At 39.8% G+C, this 21,589-nt stretch overlaps 1 protein-coding gene across 2 annotated transcripts in view; it reads right to left on the reverse strand.

The window, feature by feature from the left end:
- Positions 1–3,366: 3,366 nt before the first annotated feature.
- LOC131363164 (SH3 and cysteine-rich domain-containing protein 2-like) overlaps positions 3,367–21,589 on the reverse strand; it is a 40,426-nt gene continuing 22,203 nt past the window's right edge. The window contains exons 4-11 of one of the 2 annotated variants that reach the window (XM_058405452.1): positions 20,932–21,016; positions 20,704–20,816; positions 20,557–20,626; positions 19,562–19,617; positions 18,026–18,114; positions 16,763–16,814; positions 9,355–9,492; positions 3,367–6,288 (exon numbers count right to left, since the gene is read on the reverse strand). In XM_058405452.1, coding sequence (XP_058261435.1) covers positions 6,190–6,288; positions 9,355–9,492; positions 16,763–16,814; positions 18,026–18,114; positions 19,562–19,617; positions 20,557–20,626; positions 20,704–20,816; positions 20,932–21,016 — 702 coding nt within the window. In that variant the 3' untranslated portion in view covers positions 3,367–6,189. Of the gene's footprint in view, positions 6,289–6,624; positions 9,141–9,354; positions 9,493–16,762; positions 16,815–18,025; positions 18,115–19,561; positions 19,618–20,556; positions 20,627–20,703; positions 20,817–20,931; positions 21,017–21,589 lie in introns of those variants that run through there. The other variant, XM_058405453.1, reaches the window with a different exon arrangement.

Here is a 21,589-nt window from a genome sequence, read left to right on the forward strand (position 1 = left end):
CCTGTTGACCTGTCCAGTGATTCGTTCCTATATCGAATATACACGCTTGACTCCTGCCTCCAACCTCATGTTCTTTTCAAAGCATAAACAAAACCTTTCATACAATGAACAAATTCTTTACCTCGAAATTACCCTTCCTGTCCAAATATACATACATAAGAATATTACTGCAACAATAACAATAGTCATAATGATAACAATTCATGTATGTATTCATCAAACATATTCATGGTATGTACTTAATAATAAAACTTTCCACAATGAGTTATAATGATATAATGAATTATAATGTGTTCATAGGTTGCCAAGTCTTTGGACAGATCCCTTCATTAAATACTTCATTTCTTTCCAATTTTAAATATGACACCAGGTCACACATCCACATTGTAGCTTTAGGCCGGTTTGCTGACTTCCACTCCAATAAAGATCTTCGTCCAAAGAAGACTATTGCAAAAGCAATAATGTTTTTTTTTTTTTTACCTTATTTCTCAAAGGTACTCCATGTTCTGGTCCCCAAAAATAGCAACATTGACACTGGGTTTTATATCTAAGATAAAAGCCATATTTAGGTTTAAATGTAAATATCTGATAGTCTCTCGGCTTTCAACAAGCCCAAAACCTGCCTTTTTGCCTTTACATCATCAGCATTAGGGTAGATTTTTGAAAGTCTACACTTTGCTTAGTAGGCACTGTGGGCGACTTTATTTTGTGTAAGACTGATTAAGGTTGACCCATTTACTCTATTCAGAGCCTGACTAAAAGATTTCGTCATATTTCAATTCCTATGTACCCACTCACCTAACCTCACGTTCCTCAGTGTTCCACACATTCCTTAACCACACATTCCTTAACCACACGGTCCATACAGAGATTTCTCTGAAGTAATAAATCAGATACAGTAAGAAAACAGGATGGTGTGCATCAATAATTCAGATATGATGCTGAAGGAACGAAAGCCTATGAAAGAAAAATAAAAAGGTTTCTGGCATGACAGCACACTGATGAACTACGGAAAAGCCCAAAGTGAAAAAAAACCCAAGTGTAGTCTGAATAAGGACTAATTAACTTTAATCTAATTAAAAGACTAATAGCTTAATTAAGGTTCATTAAAGCTCGACAAATGTTGCTACACTGTACTAATGAAGAGGCAAACTGTGACTGCCAACATCACACACACACACGCGCACACACACACACACACACACACTTCATGTTCATGCTGGCGAGCTGTAACACTGGAGTGAAACTGCTGCAGAAATTTCAAATGAAGAAAATCAATGGAGTTGATATGGAAAAAAACAAACAAACCAACCAATACTACAAATTCCAAGGAGGATCTGCTAATTATGAAGTCCTCACACCAACATGTGTTGTGTCATGTTTCTGAGGGAAATCGTGTCCAAAATTTGTCTGATTTATATTCAGCAGGATCCGGTGCTCTCACCATCACAACTGGGTTCGATTCTCAGGCGGGGAACCAACCCCAGCCACTGAGGGGTTAACTCTCAGTGCTGGTGTAAAACCTGTGCCAAATAATGATATGTGGATGGGATGATGTGCTGTGGCGACATAAAACAGGGAGCAGTGGAAGGACAACAATACCACCACCACCACCAACAACAACAATCACAAAAAAACAAAATAAAATGTCTACATCTTCTGCTGCTGAACGTCCCTTATGTTTACATCCATAACATTTTTACTGTGTAAAAACCAAAAAACTGTGAAGACCATTGTATTGTATTGTATTGTCTGCGGGAACGTTGTTTCAGGTTACTGTGTTTTATATATGGTTGAACTACCAGTAAAAGCTTCTTTACTTGATTTGACTTGATGTCCCTTGTATTCGCTGCTCATGTCAAGTCAAAAAGCTTTCATTGTCATTTCGACCGTATATATCTGACACAGTACATAGTTGTGAATTGGTACAACATTTCTCCAGGAACATTGTGCTACATGAAACAACACTGAGCTAAAGACTGAAAAGTAACAGGTCCATTTTAATGTCATGTTTTATTGTTTAAAGTATTAAAAATACTTTCTGTGGTTTTCAGATGAGGTTTCAGAAACAGACATCTGCTCCATGAGAGGCGCTTGTGAGCTTCTGATCTGTGCTCTGGCCGTAAATAACGGTTATTCCTGGGAGAGAGACACACTGTGTACGAGTGTCGTGCTTATAAATCCATAATCGTGTTTACAAAATGAATTTTTAATGGATAAATGTGTTATTTATGGATCAGTGTGTGAGGATATGCTGTGTCTCTCTGTGTGGTCGAGGTTTTATAGCAGCCAGATGTTCTGTTTTAAACGAATTTTAAATCGGGCTGGTCAGCTGTTTTATAGTGGCAGTGTGTGTTCTCAGAACAATGTGTGTTCTCAGAACATTGTGAATATAAGAATAGTGTGTGGCTGTGTGAAGAAGTGCACATGGGTTCACTGCGTGACATGAAGCTGCTCGCTACAAACAGGGTTTTTATTACATTATAATTCAACCTAAATCTCACATTTACTCTCAATATGCAAAGTGTAATTTTCCACACCGCACAAGAGAGACAGCATTTGTGTGTGTGTGTGTATGTGTGTGTGTGTGTGTGTGTGTGTGTGTTTGTGTGTGTTGTGTGTGTTGATGTGATTTTTCAGCAAATTAAAAGGTTTAATCGTTATATCTAAATTAAACGGCAATTGAACAGCATACAGAAAAGAAATAAATATTTCTTCTTTTCTAAATAAACTTCTTTTCTCATATCTAAAGATATGAGACTACAGAAACCTGTAACTAAGTTATGTGGGTGGGGCCTAGTGATGTCTGTCAAGTGTACGGAGCCTAGTGATGGCTAAGTGAAGTGGGTGGAGCTGGGCGATGGATTAGGGAGGTGGGTGGAGAAGTGGGTGAGGCAACTGGTGCCTGACTGAAGTGGGCGGAGTTGGGAAATAGATCAGTGAGGTGGGCAGAGCAAAACTGGTGGCTGACTAAAGTGGGCGGAGTTGGGAAATAGACAAGTAAAGTGGGCAGAGCAAAACTGGTGGCTGATTAAAATGACTGGAGCAACTGGTGGCTGACTGAAGTGTGTGGTTAAGTGGGTGGAGCAACTGGTGGCTAAATGTGGCATAGTCAAGGGTGGCTAAGGGAAGTGGGTGGAGTCACTGGTTATGAGTGAAGTGGGTGTAGCAGCTGATATGAATGTGAACTGGGCAAGCAAATGATGTCTTCGTGAAGTGGGTGGAGCTAGGAGAGTAAAGTAAAGTGGGCGGAGTCACTGTTTGCTGAATGAAGTGGGTGTAACAGGCTGATGTTATAATAATAAAATATAAATCCACTGTGCACTTCTTTTCTCTACACGTCATGAATGACTCACGTACAGTGTCTGTGACAGAAACACGTTTATTAACAGGTTCACGCTATTAATATGAAAATGTGGATTTTTTTCCTCATCTTTAATGCTAATGCTGTTTCTGTTCTCAGTTCACAGCTGCATCTCTGCCTCAGTCTGATGTGCCCTTTATCATTTTTACATGGTCTCACTCTGTGCTGAACAACTTATACATCACAAAGCTCAGGAATAAAATTGCTGTATTTATGTGTGTATGTGTGTGTGTTTGTATGTGTGTGTGTGTGTGTATGTGTGTGTGTATGTGTGTATACACAGACACAGACATGAGGTTCCCCTGCTGGGTTGCTGGACTCTTTAATCACCAGCAGTTATCTGAGGGGGTTTGGGCATCATACAGGGTAACCTCCTGGAGCTGTGCCCCTGGGGCAGACCCAAGACCCAAGATCTCACATCATGTCTGATCTACATAACCACCAGGAAAAGCAAAACGCTGGGATGAATGAATAAATAAACAACTTCCATTAAACACACACTCCAGGCAGTATACATAACATCCTACGCTGATTCAGAACTTTTTTTTTTATTTCATTTTATTTCACGGTGTGTCAGTGTAGAAGTGTACAGAACAGATATTCAGGAATTCAGCGATTTTATCATATATAAAAACCACCTGAACACCTGAGCTCTTCTGAGTTTTCTTTAAACACTTGAAACAGTAGAGTAAAAGAGTAAAAACGTCCCCACAAGTGACATATCAAATTCCAAATTCTTAAAGATGTACACTGACTGAAAAAGTCAAAGTCTGACTCCAGCATCAAACAAACACTTCTTATACTGTTTCCTTAATCGTTTCAGAGCTGGTGAAGTCAGACATGTCAGGTTTCTAGGTTTCGAGTGGGTCTGATGCTAGCGCTGCTGCAATTCAGATGATAGCTTTGCTTACTGGTTTAACATTATTTTACTCTTAGCAACTTCAAGAGAGAGAAAAAACAAAGCAGAGGAGGGAAAGATTGTTTACAACGTTAGCGAGAAGAGAAACTAGGTTCAGACATTCTACAAGAAAAAAATAAATGGATAGAACGCACGGATAATGGACAGAAAATGTCTTTTTTTTAATTATTTGAAAAAGTGTAATGGTTGTATAAGAGGACGCTCAAAGGCTTTGAGGCTGTTCTGGGAAAATACTGATGCAGTTGTAAGCTATGAAGCTAGCTAGCTAAAGTAGCTAGCTACACTACAAGCTACTGAGAAACAATGAGGCTAGTTTTTATTTATTTTTTTTATTTAATTTTATTTTTACTAAAGGTACTAACATTTGCCATAACAGAGATTTATTTATTTATTTATTTTTTCATTTGTTTATCAGTTTTGTAGCCATTAGCCTCTTGGAGCCATTAGCAAATAACATTACTATGTATGTTTACACTGTAAACTGCTATTCATGTTTCACTTCATTTCTGGAAAAATCTACACAGTTAATGTTAATGTGCATTATATGTTTACTTTTATTGTGTAACTTTTGAATGAAATTGCTGTTTGAGCATATTAGGTGTTTATACCTGAGGTCAGATTTCGTACTCTTGCTTCTTGATGGGGAAAAAAAGACAGCATTGTATCTGAAAAGCTACATTTTTCGGAAAATCGCTCAGCTACATTACTAAAAACTGTATTTAGGCCAGAACTGAATGTTATTTGTGGTCCATTGTATTTTATTATTCATTCTCAAATCTCAACATCTTGGTGTAAAATCTGAACGCTTCCATTTTTCTCTCCTACCACAAATAGTTGTGCTGCTGTATATTTCAATTAATAACACGCCGTGTCTCAGCTCTCACACTGAAAAGTGTTCACTATGTAGTCAAGGACAGAAAGCCCCACTTTAAGTGTGTTAATGGTACCAGCAGTGATGGTGAGGATCATTTTGGTTAGCGTTATATTAAGTATATAAACTATACATTGAACAGCGACGTTACTCCTCTGGATTTCTGCATTGAGCTCTGTGTTTCGTGACTAAACTGTCGGGGTTTAACACAATAACTCTGTTTATGTGTGTGTTAGTGCTCCAGATATCTGCACTGACATTTAACCCGAACCCTAAATGCTTTTCCTTCCCTAATTCACCAATGAAATATGAATATTATCACTGCCCCAGAAACCAGATGAAGAAAAACCCTGCGATAAAGAAATCCCTAACACGTTGGAAACACGTCTGCTCTGTTTAAGCGTACAGAGGTGGTTTATAGGATTGTGCAGAAACGTGTGTAGACTCAGTAATAAGCACAAAGGAATTACAGACAGTTATAGAAATATGAAGTAGGATTTGATCTAGTCTAATTCAATTACGATCCCAACACTTATACAGCTATTTATTTGTTTAGCCCGTCTTCTCCATGACGGGTCTCTGGATCTCCTCTAAACCTGGTGGTGCATGATGGGACACTTAACAGGCCTCTTTTTTCCTGCACTGAATCTGTTGCTGTCTTTCAGTGATTCTAACTCACATGTGGGATTTGACACAGCTCCTGCTTGCTACTGTAATGTTTGAGTCCCCCAACGCCCCCACACACATACACAAACTCATACAGCAAACAGATACATTGTCATCAACCGAAACAAAACTGTTCCACTGGTCACGTGTGCCTGAGGTCAGAGGTCAGGATCAGCCAAACACGTCATTCCTGATGATCATTCCTTCAAGTCTCATTCTCATAGCCGAGTGAAAGGAAGTGAGCGAAGGCAAGTGCACTTCCATCCCATGATGCTTGCTGGTGTATGAGAGTGTGTCCCTGCCGTCATCGTATATGTATGTATGTGTGTGTGTGTGTGTGTGTGTGTGTGTGTATGGCAGGGAGGTTGTTCATATCTCCACTACACACTTGGAGGGTACGAGTCCTCTCTTCTTTCCGCTGGTCAGCTTCAAAAAGCCGTCGGTTTCCTCCTCTTTCCCAACGCAGATCTGAAACAGAATGAGTTATACTTATAGCCCTGATGCACTTATTTGATATTCAGCCTACCCTCCTCTTCCTCCTCCTCTTCTATTCACCTTGTCCTTTTTGTCATCATAATCTCTCTGATAATCTATCAGCTCAGCTTAGATCACTGTCTCAAGCTCCCAAATCACTGTGATTGTTTTCAGAAATGCAGACAAAGCTGTATTATGTACATAACTCATCCACAGATAACTCTGTGGCATACAAAGGAGTGTGGCATACAACAAATACAAAACAAAAAAGGCTTTCATGCAGGTTAATATATACATATATATATATATATATATATATATATATATATATATATATATATATATATTGCCCCTCTTTTTTGGGCTTTATTTTTGACGCAAACGAAAGCCAGAGCACTTTATTCTCTCAGTGGTGCTCTTTCTTCTCTTTATGATGGAAAATGACTAACCTGAAAAGTCAAATATCCAAAAATAAACAAGAGCCTTTTGAGAAACTCGGGGGCTCAGCAGGAACCCTCGAACTTTCAAGGCGGGATTGTGGGAAGAGAGGAAAATCAATTTCATTGTAATGTGAAGTGAGGTGCAGGGAAGACCAACTGTTCCTTCCTTTAACCAGAGATTACACTGTAGCTAGCTAGTTCACAATATGGTACTGAGAACTGCACCATGCTAAAAGAGCTGCTTTTTTCTTAATAACTTTCTTAATGAAAGTCAACCTGATCTGCGGAATAAAGTTAATTTCCACTCGGCATATGCAAACAGGCCATAACGCAAGCCGTATACTACTGTAATAATTAGTATTTCATCACAACACTGGTATTAGGCACACTACAGGCATACAGCTGTGACCTGATGGTCCAGCAGCAGGATCCTGATTCTTGGGCAAGGAATCAACCAATCCACTGATGGGTTAATTCTCAGTGCTGGTCTCAAGCCTGGATGAAGTGGGAGGGTTGCGTCAGGAAGGGTATCTGGTGTAAAACCTGTGCCAAAAATCAAATTCAAAAACCCTTTCACTGAATGTGCGTTACACGTTAATTAATCTGCACAGTGGAGACATGTTAATTTTACATTTTTACACCTGAGAGAGTGACCTTCCCTTCCAAGATCTGTACCTTTAAAAACAAATTCTGAAATTCTCAGATGCAGGAAGAGACATACTGTACACCATGGACAAGCATCATGGATTAGACATACTGTACATCTTTGAGGAGCATCATGGATTAGAGGTACTGTACATCATGGACAAGCATCATGGATTAGAGATACTGTACACCATGGACAAGCATCATGGATTAGAGATACTGTACATCTTTGAGGAGCATCATGGATTAGAGGTACTGTACATCATGGACAAGCATCATGGATTAGAGATACTGTACATTATGGAGGAGCATCATGGATTAGAGATACTGTACATCATGGACAAGCATCATGGATTAGAGATACTGTACATCATGGACGAGCATCATGGATTAGAGATACTGTACATCATGAACGAGCATCATGGATTAGAGATACTGTACATCATGGACGAGCATCATGGATTAGAGATACTGTACATTATGGAGGAGCATCATGGATTAGACATACTATACATCATGGACGAGCATCATGGATTAGAGATACTGTACATCATGGACGAGCATCATGGATTAGAGATACTGTACATTATGGAGGAGCATCATGGATTAGACATACTATACATCATGGACGAGCATCATGGATTAGAGATACTGTACATCATGGACGAGCATCATGGATTAGAGATACTGTACATTATGGAGGAGCATCATGGATTAGACATACTATACATCATGGACGAGCATCATGGATTAGAGATACTGTACATCATGGACGAGCATCATGGATTAGAGATACTGTACATTATGGAGGAGCATCATGGATTAGAGATACCGTACATCATGGACGAGCATCATGGATTAGACATACCGTACATCATGGACGAGCATCATGGATTAGAAATACTGTACATCATGGATGGGCATAATGGATTAGAGATACTGTACATTATGGAGGAGCATCATGGATTAGACATACTGTATATCTTTGAGGAGCATCATGGATTAGAGATACCGTACATCATGGATGAGCATAATGGATTACAGATACTGTACATTATGGACAAGCATCATGGATTAGAGATACTGTACATCATGGACGAGCATCATGGATTAGAGATACTGTACATCATGGATGAGCATCATGGATTAGAGATACTGTACATCATGGACGAGCATCATGGATTAGAGATACTGTACATTATGGAGGAGCATCATGGATTAGAGATACTGTACATTATGGAGGAGCATCATGGATTAGACATACTGTACATCATGGACGAGCATCATGGATTAGAGATACTGTACATCTTGGTGTTTCCTGTAATCAGGGCTGATATCAGAGAAAACAGAGCGGGTCTTGAACGGGTGTCCGGTTTCATTGCTAGGCAATCAGGCAGACGGACGTCTCCACGGTAATGACATGATGTCTGCGAGATGGCGGCTCAGAGATTTGATTGGTTTGCGGCACATGAGAGGAATGGGGAGCTTCGTAAGCAGGCTGGAATGGCTGTAGACTCCAGTGTATACACCAGTGTATCTCTGAGCATAACGATGTTATTCTAATATACAACTGATTTGTGATTACAAGAAGGAAAAAAACCCCCCAAAAACAACAACTCATGGCTTTTCTAGACTTCTGTAGGAATGCTTTTGAAATGATATTTGAAATATGTGAAAATATGAATGAATCCCAGCCAGCGATGGCAAGAAATCAGCTGCCTGGACACCTGAGACTCCCGGCTATTAGTTTCTAGAACAAATCTAGAAAAAAAAGAAGAGAAAAACTCTATTTATTAGGTTGGTTGACCTTTTTCTGTGACTATTTTACAAGGAGCTTTTCAGCACTACACGCTTCTCAGCCACCATTTTTTTCAACATTATGTGCAACATGAAACCTAATCAAATCAAACAGCAAAAAAAAGGAGAAAAAAGAAAGTCTTTTAAGTCGTTTAAAATGTTGCGAGTGTGAACTCACCTGTAACTCTTTTACTGTCATTTGACCTTTCTCGCGGTTGCCATGGAAACCCTGAGTGACCTTCCACACTCTTTCTCCAGGACGCACACGCTGCACGAAGTTAGCAGGGAAAAATCCGACTTTGTCTCGACTCTTCCCCTGACACACACACACACACACACACGTACGATCAAGTGAGACAGTCACCATAGCAACCCCCACCAGCCACCAGCTTTGTTCTCTACATTGTATGAGTCACAACACACTTCGTCAAATTAAATATGCATCAAAATCGTGAAAAAGATCAGTTTCATCTTTTATTCCTATTCATACGTTTCCTTTGGAGATTTTTCTTGCAGAATGGCTAACGCAAGCAGGCATTAGACGGCGTTAGACTCATTGTTTGGGTTTTCTGAACAGTACAAATTCGCACCGAGTTTAAATACAATAATTAATCAGCATGACCACAACCTGCAGTGAAGCTTTTCAAACAGCTCTGAGAAAGAAATGCCTTTAAAACACATACAACCATCATTTTATCCATGAATCCAGAGGAGCCAACTGCTGATTACTGCTTAAAAGAATCGTAGATTAAAATCAATCATAAAAAGCTGATATTTTCTAATAGCCGTGTCTGATTGTGGCTCCACTCTAAAAATGCTTGTTTTTTGGTTTTTATAGCTCAGGTGCTGGGTTTAGTCTGCCGGCCAGCTCAGGACGTCGGGTCGATGTGACCCAAATTGGGTTGATAATGGGAAACTCAGCATGCTGGGTCAGGGATGTAGAGCTGAAAGTCAACTGCAAGCGCAGGAAATGCACATTTTTATTGAAGCGAGCCTTTGGAAATTGTATTTCAGTAGACTTCTTCTGTCAGTAAAGCTCTTAGAAGAAAAGCTTCAGGTGCTTCATATCATATTTGGAAGCGCTGAAAGGTTCTATAGAGAACCATTTTTTAAGGTTTCACTCAATAAAACCCTACAGGGTTCTGGATATAATGCTGCTGAAAAATAAATCAGCTGAATGAAAATGACAGAAAATAATAAAATAAATTTAAAAAAAAAAGAAAAAAAAGAAAAGAAAAATCTGTAATGCTGCATTGTTTAGTTTAGATTCTAACTTTAATTAATATTACACTCAGATACATGAGATGAAATACTCTTTTGTTTGTTATAATGTCTTAAGTCATTTCTTGTTATAATAATAGTAATAATCATTCAAAACAAAATGAATGCAATATACTGAATGCAAAAAAAAGATTATTTTACAATATAATTTTACAAAATATAGCAGGACAATGTAAATACACAAATAAAAACAAAGTTTAACCCAAAGAACATGCTATGCTAAAACAGCCATTTGTTGTCACTAGGAAACCTTTTTGGGTTCTTTAAAGCTAAACAACCCGAGGGTTTATATAAAACCCCACTGAACCTTAGGCTAGAGCTTTTCTTTCTTTCTATATAACTACAACAGGTTACGTACGTATGTAACCCGGTTCCCTGAGAAGGGAACGAGATGCTGCATCATGACTGACGCTATGGGAACACTTCAGTCATTCATTGGCTCATTCTTTGTCATTCATTGGCTCAGATAGGACAGGTGATGAAGGAATACGCGACAGCATGTCCATATAAGGGTATCATCCATTCAGCTTGCCTTTTGTCTGAAGGAAGCACAAGAGGATGCTCAGGGTGTGGCCAGCGATGCAGCATCTCGTTCCCTTCTCAGGGAACCAGGTTACATACGTAACCTGTTGTAGTTCCGTTTCAAGGGAATTCGACGCTGCGTCAAGACTGACGCTATGGTAACGTCAATACCCACGCTGCCACACACCAGTCAGTGCCTGTCCCAGGGGCTGTGAGAGAGCACGAGCGGTCCAGGAACAGAACACCCATTAGCCCTGAAGGACCTGAGACCTGTAAGATTAAGCCAAAGGTGCCTCTCCATGGCAACTAGCGCAAACCAAAGCAAACCAAAACAAAACAAAACAAATTAAACCAAACCTAACCAAAACATTTCCACTGGCCCAAATCACATGAAAGTAAAATCAAATCTTCCCATAAACCAACCAAAACAAACAAACAAAAACTAATGTTACACCTCCTATTTGTATTCCATTAAAAAACATTTATTTTCAGTGTCTACATATACAGTTACCTCCCTGCTGTGTAGAACATGAGACCATAGTGTTTGTACAAGGTGAAATACTTGATTTTACTAAAAGCCTGTAAAAGGTTCTTGAATTATAGACATATTAAATTACATGCGAGTCTGAGTCAATGAGGAAATAATAAACGACGCCCTCTAACATCAGTGAGTGTGTGGAAAGTCCTTGAAGTTCCCCACAAGAAGCAAATTTTTTTTCTATGCAGAGTTTATCTAGCAAAATATTTTATTAATGAACTGAATGAAGGAATTTATGAAGGACATTAACAAGTCAAACAAAACCCCATCCGGTCACCAATCCTTTCAGAAGTCCTGCAGTCTGCTTCAGATTAAAATATGAAATATGCAAATTTATTTCTCGGCCTGACAGGTATTAGTATTTTATGTATTAGTTTGGGATTCAGTGTCCGAATGCCTTTCATTTTATTACTCCATGTGAGCCAGGTGGTTAGTTTGGCAGAAAATTAAGCAAAGAAATCCTTTCTTTTTGAGCAGCTGTGTATTTTGGCCCCAAAATGAACCAGTGTTTTCTCAAAAAAAAAAGAAAAGAAAAAAAAAAGGCAAACTAGACACTTCATCTTTGCCTTGCATTCTGTATCTACAGCACTACACACATCACTATTTAACACTGCCATCAACAAATGTTTACGAGAATCCTCTTATTGTTTACATCCTCTCATTTGCACAATGGCCAATTACAGACTGCACACTGGTCAGCGCTATTGTATGTCCTGTAGTGTATTGTTTTGTCTGTCTTGGTTACACACTATGCGCTATATGTGGCTAAGACAACTTACTTTTTAGTGTGTGTTGTTTTATGGTCCTGGGGAAATGTTTCATTTCACTATGTATTGCATCAGCTGTATATGGTGGAAATGACAATAAAAGCTTTTTGACTACAGCTAGTGACATGATAATGTATGACGCTGATATCTGATCACTTCTCTCTGGGGGGTTTGTACTGGGAGGCTCCAAGTGCTGGTTTCACTATAACACTGATAGCCTTTTTGGATGTGTTTTCTATGTCTGTCGGCTATGTCTGCTCTGTCTAAGAGTAGTCCAGGAGGTCAGAATTCTGGTAGTGGATGGCCCTTCATAGACTACAGCTGAAAAGCTTTAAGCTTTTTTAAAAGCTCAACATCTTCTTGCTAGTCCACACACTGATTATCCCTGCATGTTAATTCACACTCGAGATAACAGAGGCTCTAGGGCCAAACTGTGACTGGACATCCTTGTTTTATGCCACGCTGCATCTCAAATGGACAGCTACTCCTGAGATCCCAGTGATCCTGACTCCTTCTGCTCACTGGACCTGCCTGCTCTATCCTGATGCCCTATGTCTGCTTGGAGACTGATCACTTCGAAGGCTGCTCTCTGTTGCTGAGGATAAACCACATGGACAGTCTGGGTATACATGGGATTGCTGTGAAACTTAGAGACCAGGGAGATGGCTTTGGACTGGCAATTGGCGCATTTTGCACTCAAATCTCCTTCAGAGAACTTAAACAAGACAGACTTCACATTAAATCTAGAATAAATTTCCGGGTTACACAATTATCATTACGGATAAATTTACATTTTAATGGTATAATTTATAGCTGGAGTTTATAGATTTCTAGAGTGTAAAGCTGCTTTGTGTGTCCATTGTCAAACAGTGTTATCCAAATAAAATTGAATTGAATTAAATTCACTCCTATTCAGCCTTAAACATACGAGAATCTCCGGCAGTAACAGTGTACGCAGTCTGCTCTGTCAAAGGCTTTCTCTTGATCAGCGAATTTTAAAGAAACATCGCAGTTGAGCAGTGGACTCGTGTCTGGTACGGGGGAAACGTCCATATTTGTGCACATGCTTTACTGCAATCTTTCTCATTTCATCTGCCAATCTGGTTTATAATTCCTTCAGGCCACCTAAGGTATATCTGAGGCATCTTTAGAATTCTGATGAGAGCTCTTTTAGTTTGCTTGTGAAGACGGTGCATTCTTATTCACTTCTTTCAGGTGATATTTCTGTATCATCCTCTTCAAGGTGGTCTTTTTCTATTGATCATGTGTGTGTGTGTGTGTGTGTGTTTGGTAAATTATATTGCTGGCAGAACATTATTAGTTGCATCTTCCAACCTTCTATCATGTGTCCGAAGAATCAAACAGAAAGACAGAGAAAGAGAGACTAAGACACACAGAGAGAGAGAGAGAGAGAGAGACAGAGAGAGAGAGAGAGAGAGAGAAAGAGAGAAAAGGGAATATTTCTCTCCAAAGCAAAGTGTGTCTAGGACAAATATCAGAACAGCAATTTGAAAATGGACGCAGTCTTTCAATCATCCCTCTATCCCAATTTATGCCAGCATATGCCAGGCATTATTTAAATTGAAATGCTAATTAAAACATGCTAATTCCACACATATCTGAAATTACATTTCCCTTTCTCCCATAATCTCAGACATAATTCTACTTCGGTTCCAAAATTTCCATCTGCATGTTTGTGGGAGCCAAAATGAAAATGCAAATGGAACGTCTGCTTGAACTTTTCTTTTTTTTTTCTGCTATACTGAATCTTTAATAAGACTCCTTACATTCAATATTGCGTTTTTCCTATCCTCACGCTAGAGCTGGGCCAAAAATAAAGCACCTCTACAGTCCTGTTTGTATCTTCACTGTCAGTGATGTAAGCCCTGTCAATCAAACTGTCTGGAACAGACTTTGTAATGAATTACACACTTTTTCACTACTGTAATCTATGAACATTGTTATGATTAATGAATTATCACTCAGAATAAGAAGTAACTCTGCTGTGAACCTCAAAAGCCGACTCTCACGCAATAGTATGAGATTGTCAGACGTTATAGGAAAATTACTATATAAGAGTGATGCGGTGGGAGGAAACAACTCAGTGTGCTGTTTGTTCCAGTGAGAGTCCCCGATGAAAGGGGAAGAAACTTCATTCAATTTTCATAAAGCTGCTATTTCAGTCCATTATGTTCTTTCATCATGAATGAGGACCCAAGCTGCAGCAGTGATGGAGCATAAGTAAAGAAATGAAGGCTCGAACTCTTGATTTTAAACAGCAGGGAGTATTTTTTCCTTTCTTTTTTCTTAAATCTATTGCATGCAGGACGGCAGAAAAGGAAGGGACGGACAAGAAGAGAACCAGCAGTGAAGAAGAGGAAAGAATCCCTTATTTATCACATATACATTACAGCACAGAGGAATTTCTTTTCTTCACATATCCCTGATTAGGAAGTCAGGGTCAGAGTGTAGAGGGTCAGTCATTAGACAGCACTCCCAGAGCAGAGAGGGTTAAGTGCCGTGCTCAAGGACCCAAAAGGAGCAGCTTGGCAGTGCTGGAGCTTGAACCCTCAACCTTCATGATCAACAACCCTAAGCCACACGACAGAATGTAATGGAATAGAAGCTCACATGGTCTGTGCTCTGGCTGGCCAATGCCCAGTCCAGCATCAGTTGGTATGCTGGGAGCATGTGACCGGCAATTAAAAGCAGACCAAGTCAGGTTTCTCTTCACTGATAAGATGACAGCTGAAGTTTCTGGAAAACATTGCTTAAGCCAGATATGAGCACAGTGTTGGAAACATCAAGACAAGTGGTTCTACTAGAGCTGAGTGTCCCATAGGAAGAGAGGGCAGAAGAGGCCAGTGAGCAGAAAACTACAAAATATACAGACCTGGTTCTTGAATGTTTAAGGGCTCAGTGCCAGAGCCGCCAAAACTGTCTGGGTGTTTGAGTTAAGACTCCCAGTTATCTAGGGTACGTCACATGATCACGACACTTGAGACACGTGACAGTTCGCACCTGATTGACGTTTCTGCTTAAATGCGCACTAGTGTTTATCACACATCTTGTTTTGCACTCACTGTCTAGCTTTTGTCTTTTGTAGTTGGGTTGTATGCCACCTACACAAGTGTTGTTTTTAAAAAGAAATGATAAATTAACCACTTTATTTTCTTTTTCGTCTCAATATTTGTATCTTTTATTCTTACTGTACAAATGTATTATTTTATGTTTCAGTGAGCTGTTCTAATTATTCTCATGTCTGTGGTGACATGTTCACAGCTTCAGGTTTTAAGCTGGTTTTAATTGCTGATTTTTTATTATGCATACCGGGCAACCCAGTCTAATGAAACAAGCAAGCAAGCAACCAAATAAATAAATAACAGAAGATGTCCAGCTAAAAGAACAACATGGTGAGGGACAGTGGACTCGGGGTGCAGTCTTGGTTTATCAGGAGCGATAAATTGTCCGTCGATTTCATCATCTTTTGATTCAACAACTGATAGTAGTAGAATTTATACAGTAGAATTTATCTTGCATCTATGTTCTGTGACATAAGCAGGAGGTCTCATACACACAGGATGTGGTTAGTGGTTGTAATTCATGTTTTAAGGTTATTTCTAGTTATTAGTCGTGAGACTCTGAATGCTTGTTCTGCAGATTTGTACGTTTAGTCTAGAGCAGAAACACAACTCACACAATTTGTCTGTGGAGGACTTGAGCTCTGAAAATGACAAAAATTCACTTCTCTATCTCCCACTTATTAACATGGAAAGGTTTTTTTTTTTTAGGGATTACACTTAGATGACGCAGATTATATATTGTGACAAAAAGAGCTGCTCTTGGACTGATGATGTCATGAAGCTTATGTTGGTCACATGATCATGAAGACCGGAGCTGTGACGTTCGAACAGTGTTGAATTTAGAAGGGATTTGAAAGAACTTGAAAGTAGAAAGATGGTGCTTCAGGGAGCGAGACTGAGCAGATTATTTTCATTTCATCAGTTCATGTAGCCCCTAGACAGACTGTGAGACCTTCAAAAAAGTGTTGGAACAGAAATGATCTCTTCCCTGTAGGGATCCTGAATAAATCCTGAGAGAGCAACATGCTCAGAGTTTGCTGCAGAAAGTTATGACACCGCAATAAAGAGGTTTTATTCAGTAATACTGCTAATTTGATACCTTGAAAGAAAACCTGTTTACTGTTTAAAGGATAAGCTGACCAAGCACTCATCTGCTATGCTTACAGCTTGCTTTAATTCAGAATTTTATACATTAAAAAACGTACTCCATGATATATGCATTGTCTTTGAATAAGATGCGTCGCCTCTGATCTCCATGGGAAAAAAAATCACTTAAAAATATCACTTTTCGGGTGACACCCTATGATACAGCAAGCTGTCAGATAGTGTTTATTTTATTTAAATGGGTTTTATTTTAATCACTTTTTTATGTTCTAGAAAATGAGCTGCTCTCACCTTCCACCAGTCCTCATTTGAGTCCTCGAGTACCTGAACACGGTCACCGGGTCTTAGGACAAAGACAGAGAGAAAGGAAGAGACACAAAAAAGCCAAATGAATCTCTGTGAAACATCACAGCAAAGTTTGAATGAAAAAAAAAAAACACCAGCAAACTACAGAAGATAAAATGCAATAAAACTCTAAAACACCAGAGGAATTGTGGGTGTGGCCTAATATTATGATTTTTCCCAAATACACATAATATATACTATAGGCCTCCTGGTGGTCCAGCAGCAGGATCATTGCCGCAGCCCGGATTCGACTCCCGGGCAGGGTGCTAACCCAGCCACTGAAGAGTTAACCTTCAGTGCTGGACCCAAGCCCAGGTTTAATGGGAGGGTTGCGCCAGGAAGGGTATCCTGCATAAAACCTGTGCCAAATTGAAACATGCGGACCAAAAGCAGCCGAAAGAACAACACCAGCACATGCTATATACTATGTACTGGGATTTCACATAAAATCTGGCAAATTTACTTGATAACTGATATGATCCACAGGATCTGTTCATCACACTGACTTCTATTTGTTTATACTGTAAATTGTTTGGAAATAAGATACACACCAATCAAAATGCGGTGATCTCATTACAATGGCACCTGTCCAGGGGTGGAATATATTCACCTTTCTATCAGAGACAGATTCTGTGGGATCGGACCAGACAGACCAGCCTTCGCACATCAGTGAGCCTTCGGGTGTCTGTGACTCTGACACTGGTTCACTGGTTGTTCTGCCTTGGACCACTTTTGTTAGGTATAAACCACCAGGAACACTCCACAAGAGCTGCAGTTTTGGAGATGCTCTGACCTAGTCATCTAGCCATCACAATTCAGCCCATGTCAAAGTCACTCTGATCCTTACACACTCCATTTTTTCCGGCTTCCCACACATCAACTTGATGTGAACTGACTGTTCACTTGCTGCCTACTATATCACACCTCTCGACACATGCCACAGTAATAATGATGCTAATTAACTTTATTCACATGTCAGTGGCTTTAATGTTACGGCTGATCTGTATGTGTATGTATTTGTATATGTGTATGTATTTGTATATAAGGATTTCAGTTGCTTTTTATTTCCTCATCAAAATTTCATACCACAGTGAGACCTGATAATGACTGTGTGTGTGTGATTGTGTAACAGAGGGTGAAAAACTAAATTCACACAAGGACAAACAAACACACACACACACCTAAACACACACACGCACTGTTACTTACTGAAGCTCAAGGTCGTTTTTCTCCTGAGGCAGGAACTTGTACAACACCACATAGGTGTGAATGGCGCGAAGCTCGATGCGCCTGGGGGGCTGGAAACACACACACACACACACACACAGATCTGCTTGATTTATCTGTAAAGCCAAGTGCACACTACAAGATTGTAAGCGTGATTTCCTTGTAACCAAATAAATAGAGGGATTTATCTGTGACACTCCCTACATCTATACGACAGATCGCTGTGCTCCCCTGCTGTGACTGCTCGCGTACTGGGTTAGCAACACGATTTTCTCTGTCTGTGAGGTGTCTCAGATGCTCTGATTTAAAGCATGTGTGACATCCTCAGCGATAAGTCGTGCAGCACGTGCACCTCTATGATGAGCAACAGCAACAGCAACTCACTGAGTAACTCAAATTCATCTCCTCTCACGCACAGCAGATCCCTGAATCCAGTTAATCAGCCATCATCTTTTTTTCTGTTATATATCTTAATGCTGGGAATAATTGGTCACAAAATCACATGATAAACAGCATGTGCAGATTTGTGAGAAAGCAGCATCTGACCAGGTGATTAGTCATGTACTGTGAGCAGTTCGATCCTTTTGGGGATTAGAAAGCCATGTAATATGTACCATTAGTATTTCTCTCATCTTTCATCACGAATGTATTATTTTATACTTCAGTGAGTTAAAATACAGGGATTAGGACCGCGGTGATGGACATGTTCATTGTTTCGTGCTTTAAGCTGGGTTTAATACCTGCAAGAATAATTTTTATGGATACCTGGCAACCCAGTCAAACATTCCTTTGTTATAATGTTTGTAATAAACCTTAACAAAGTGTGAATTTAATCATAGACAAGTGTGTCACTGATCTGAGAAACTCTTCTTCTTCTTTTAGCTTATCCCTTCAGGGGTCGCCACAGCGAATCATCTCTCTCCACCTATCCCTATCTTCTGCATCCTCAACACTTATACCCACTATTTATTCCATCCATATACCTCCTCTTTGGTCTTCCTCTTTGCCTCCTGCCTGGCAGCTCCATGTCCAACACTCTCCGACCAATATACTCACTCTCCCTCCTCTGAACATGTCCAAACCATCTTAATCTGTCCTCCCTAACTTTGTCCCATGAGAAACTGTTCTAATGAGCTGATCAACAGTTTGTTTGATTGACAGCTCCCTGGATTCACTGACACCACAACACTGTCCAGGAATTTAAAAAAAAAAAATGACATTTAATCTGTGGGTCCTGGATGTGTTAAAAATATGTGATGTTTATTAATCTTCCAAATCGTTCGTGATTAGTGATGCATCCAAACCATTTCTGAGAACTTGAGTTTTATCTGAGTTTAGTTATTCATCATTCATATTCATCATTATTTATTAGTAAATTCATCTTAATAGAAGTGTCTCATGTTTATTTACAATGTCCTATTACATTAATGGCCTTATTGTTTTTCCAGGTGCAAGACTTTTTCAAATTCAAGGTTTTTCAGCAGGGCATTTTTTCACACATGCAAAAAACTCTCTCACCTGTAAACTGAGCTTGTCGTCCACCTCACTCTTCTCACTCTCGGCCAGAGACGCCACTACAGAGAAAGAGAGAGAGAGAGAGAGAGAGAGAGAATGACAGGAAGTAGAAAACAGTGCGTTAAAGTGCTTCTATTTGTTAAAGTAGTTTGTGTGTAAGTGGATCACATAAGAGCTTTTCACACTGATCTCCGGGTCATCATCGTTCCAAACCCTGCTTTTAACCCCAATTTAAGAAACAGTTCACACTTGTATTATGTTTTAGCGTGGCTTTTTACCCCGGGGTTATGAAAACCTTCTTCGAGGCAGGCTCAGCATGTTTTACATCGTTGACTCCGCATTGCCGTGGCAAATGTGTACAGTGTGAAACGATGCGCTGTTCGAACGTTACGTCTCGATGCTTGGCAACAGACAGCGAATCAGAGACTGGACAGCGTGTGCTATATATGTTATTCTATATATTCCATATATGGTGACAGAAATGGCATCATTTGGAGCGAAGAGGAGACAGCTTTATTTTTACAGCCATGCTCAGGAGAATATGTTCAGGATAAACTGGATGGCAGTCAGAAATAACTGAGTATTTCAGGAACTGACTGGAAGCTGAATGAAAACTAATGATGCTTGTTCAGGCCCAGGGTCACAGACCTGTTCTTTTTTTCTTTCATTTTAAATTAAATTCTTAAAAAATCAGACAAGCTTCAAGGCTGTTTTTTCCCTCACTGACACAAAAGTGTGTGACAGGCCGTTATTTAAAGCAGTCATGTGTGTATTCATCCAGGCAGGGCTGTTGATGCTGAAAATATGGAAATAAGAACCAATGTTTTAGGATTGTACAGTGTGAAAGCTCACGTTATGAATCCACAGGATTGGACTGTAAAATCCTGGGTTAAAGTATGAGCAGTGGGAAACCTGAAACAACATAACCCAGGATTCCTTTTACCCCGTGTTCAGAGCAACTCAGGATCAAGTGTGAAGAGTCATTTTGGTGGTCTTACCTTCTGATTCAGCCCCACACTCTTCATCAGCAACAGATTCACTGTCCAGCTTCTCCTGTCCTTCTTCACTCTGGAGCACATACATTTCATTTACAGGACAGAATCCAAATAAAAATGTCACTGTAAAAGTTCACAGTATGATCTCACCTGTTGACACGGCGACTCTGAGATGCTGTTGAAAGTCGAACGGCTCATTTGTGCTAGAGACGTTCCGTATCGCAGGGCTTCATACACGGGGTCCACTGTGCCTTTTCCTTCCTCTACACACACACACACACACACACACACAGACACACACAGTAATATATTACTATACACAAGAGATCTGCACTCACATCAAGATGACAGGCACATCAGCAGATGGAGATCTCTCACCTTGAGTGGGCGGAGCTTCCTTAACGACAGTAAACAGCTCGTTAGTGAGCAGTGGAGAGCTGAAGTTCCGCTTGAATGCCCCCGACTGACACGAGGGTACAGGACAGAGAGGAGCATCGAGAAAGGGATAAAAAGGGACAGAGTAAAAAATAAATAATAAATATCTAGAAGTGCATGAGTTTTTGTTTGTATTTATGTTTCTAGGCAGCTACAGCAGAACACAATAATATGATATAAATAAAATACTATTATGTTTCACATTAAAAAAGGACCATGCCGGCCAGTATGAAACGTGTTTACTTGGAATCCACAGCTCATCATTCAACAGTGACAAGTCTTCCCAGCTGGAATGTCGAGGGAAATTTTTTAAATATGACTTGCACATTTTGCTCCCCTAGACTCCGCCCCCTTATGCCCCGCCCCCGTCTAATGGACAGAAAGTGGAAATGTTGCAGAAATCTGAAAGCGATGCAAATGATTAAATTAATGTGATTGAACCTCGATCAAACAGGGACACGACCAACAAGGACGCACTGATTCATTAAAAACAATGATTTAATGAATTAAATAAACCTCTGGTGAGAAGCAAGCAGAAGGGTACACTCATCTAGAAACACTTACACACTCACACACTGGATTATCAGCCCATGCACATGCT

This window comes from Hemibagrus wyckioides, linkage group LG13 (genome assembly GCF_019097595.1).
Source record: "Hemibagrus wyckioides isolate EC202008001 linkage group LG13, SWU_Hwy_1.0, whole genome shotgun sequence".
Lineage (NCBI taxonomy): Eukaryota > Metazoa > Chordata > Actinopteri > Siluriformes > Bagridae > Hemibagrus > Hemibagrus wyckioides.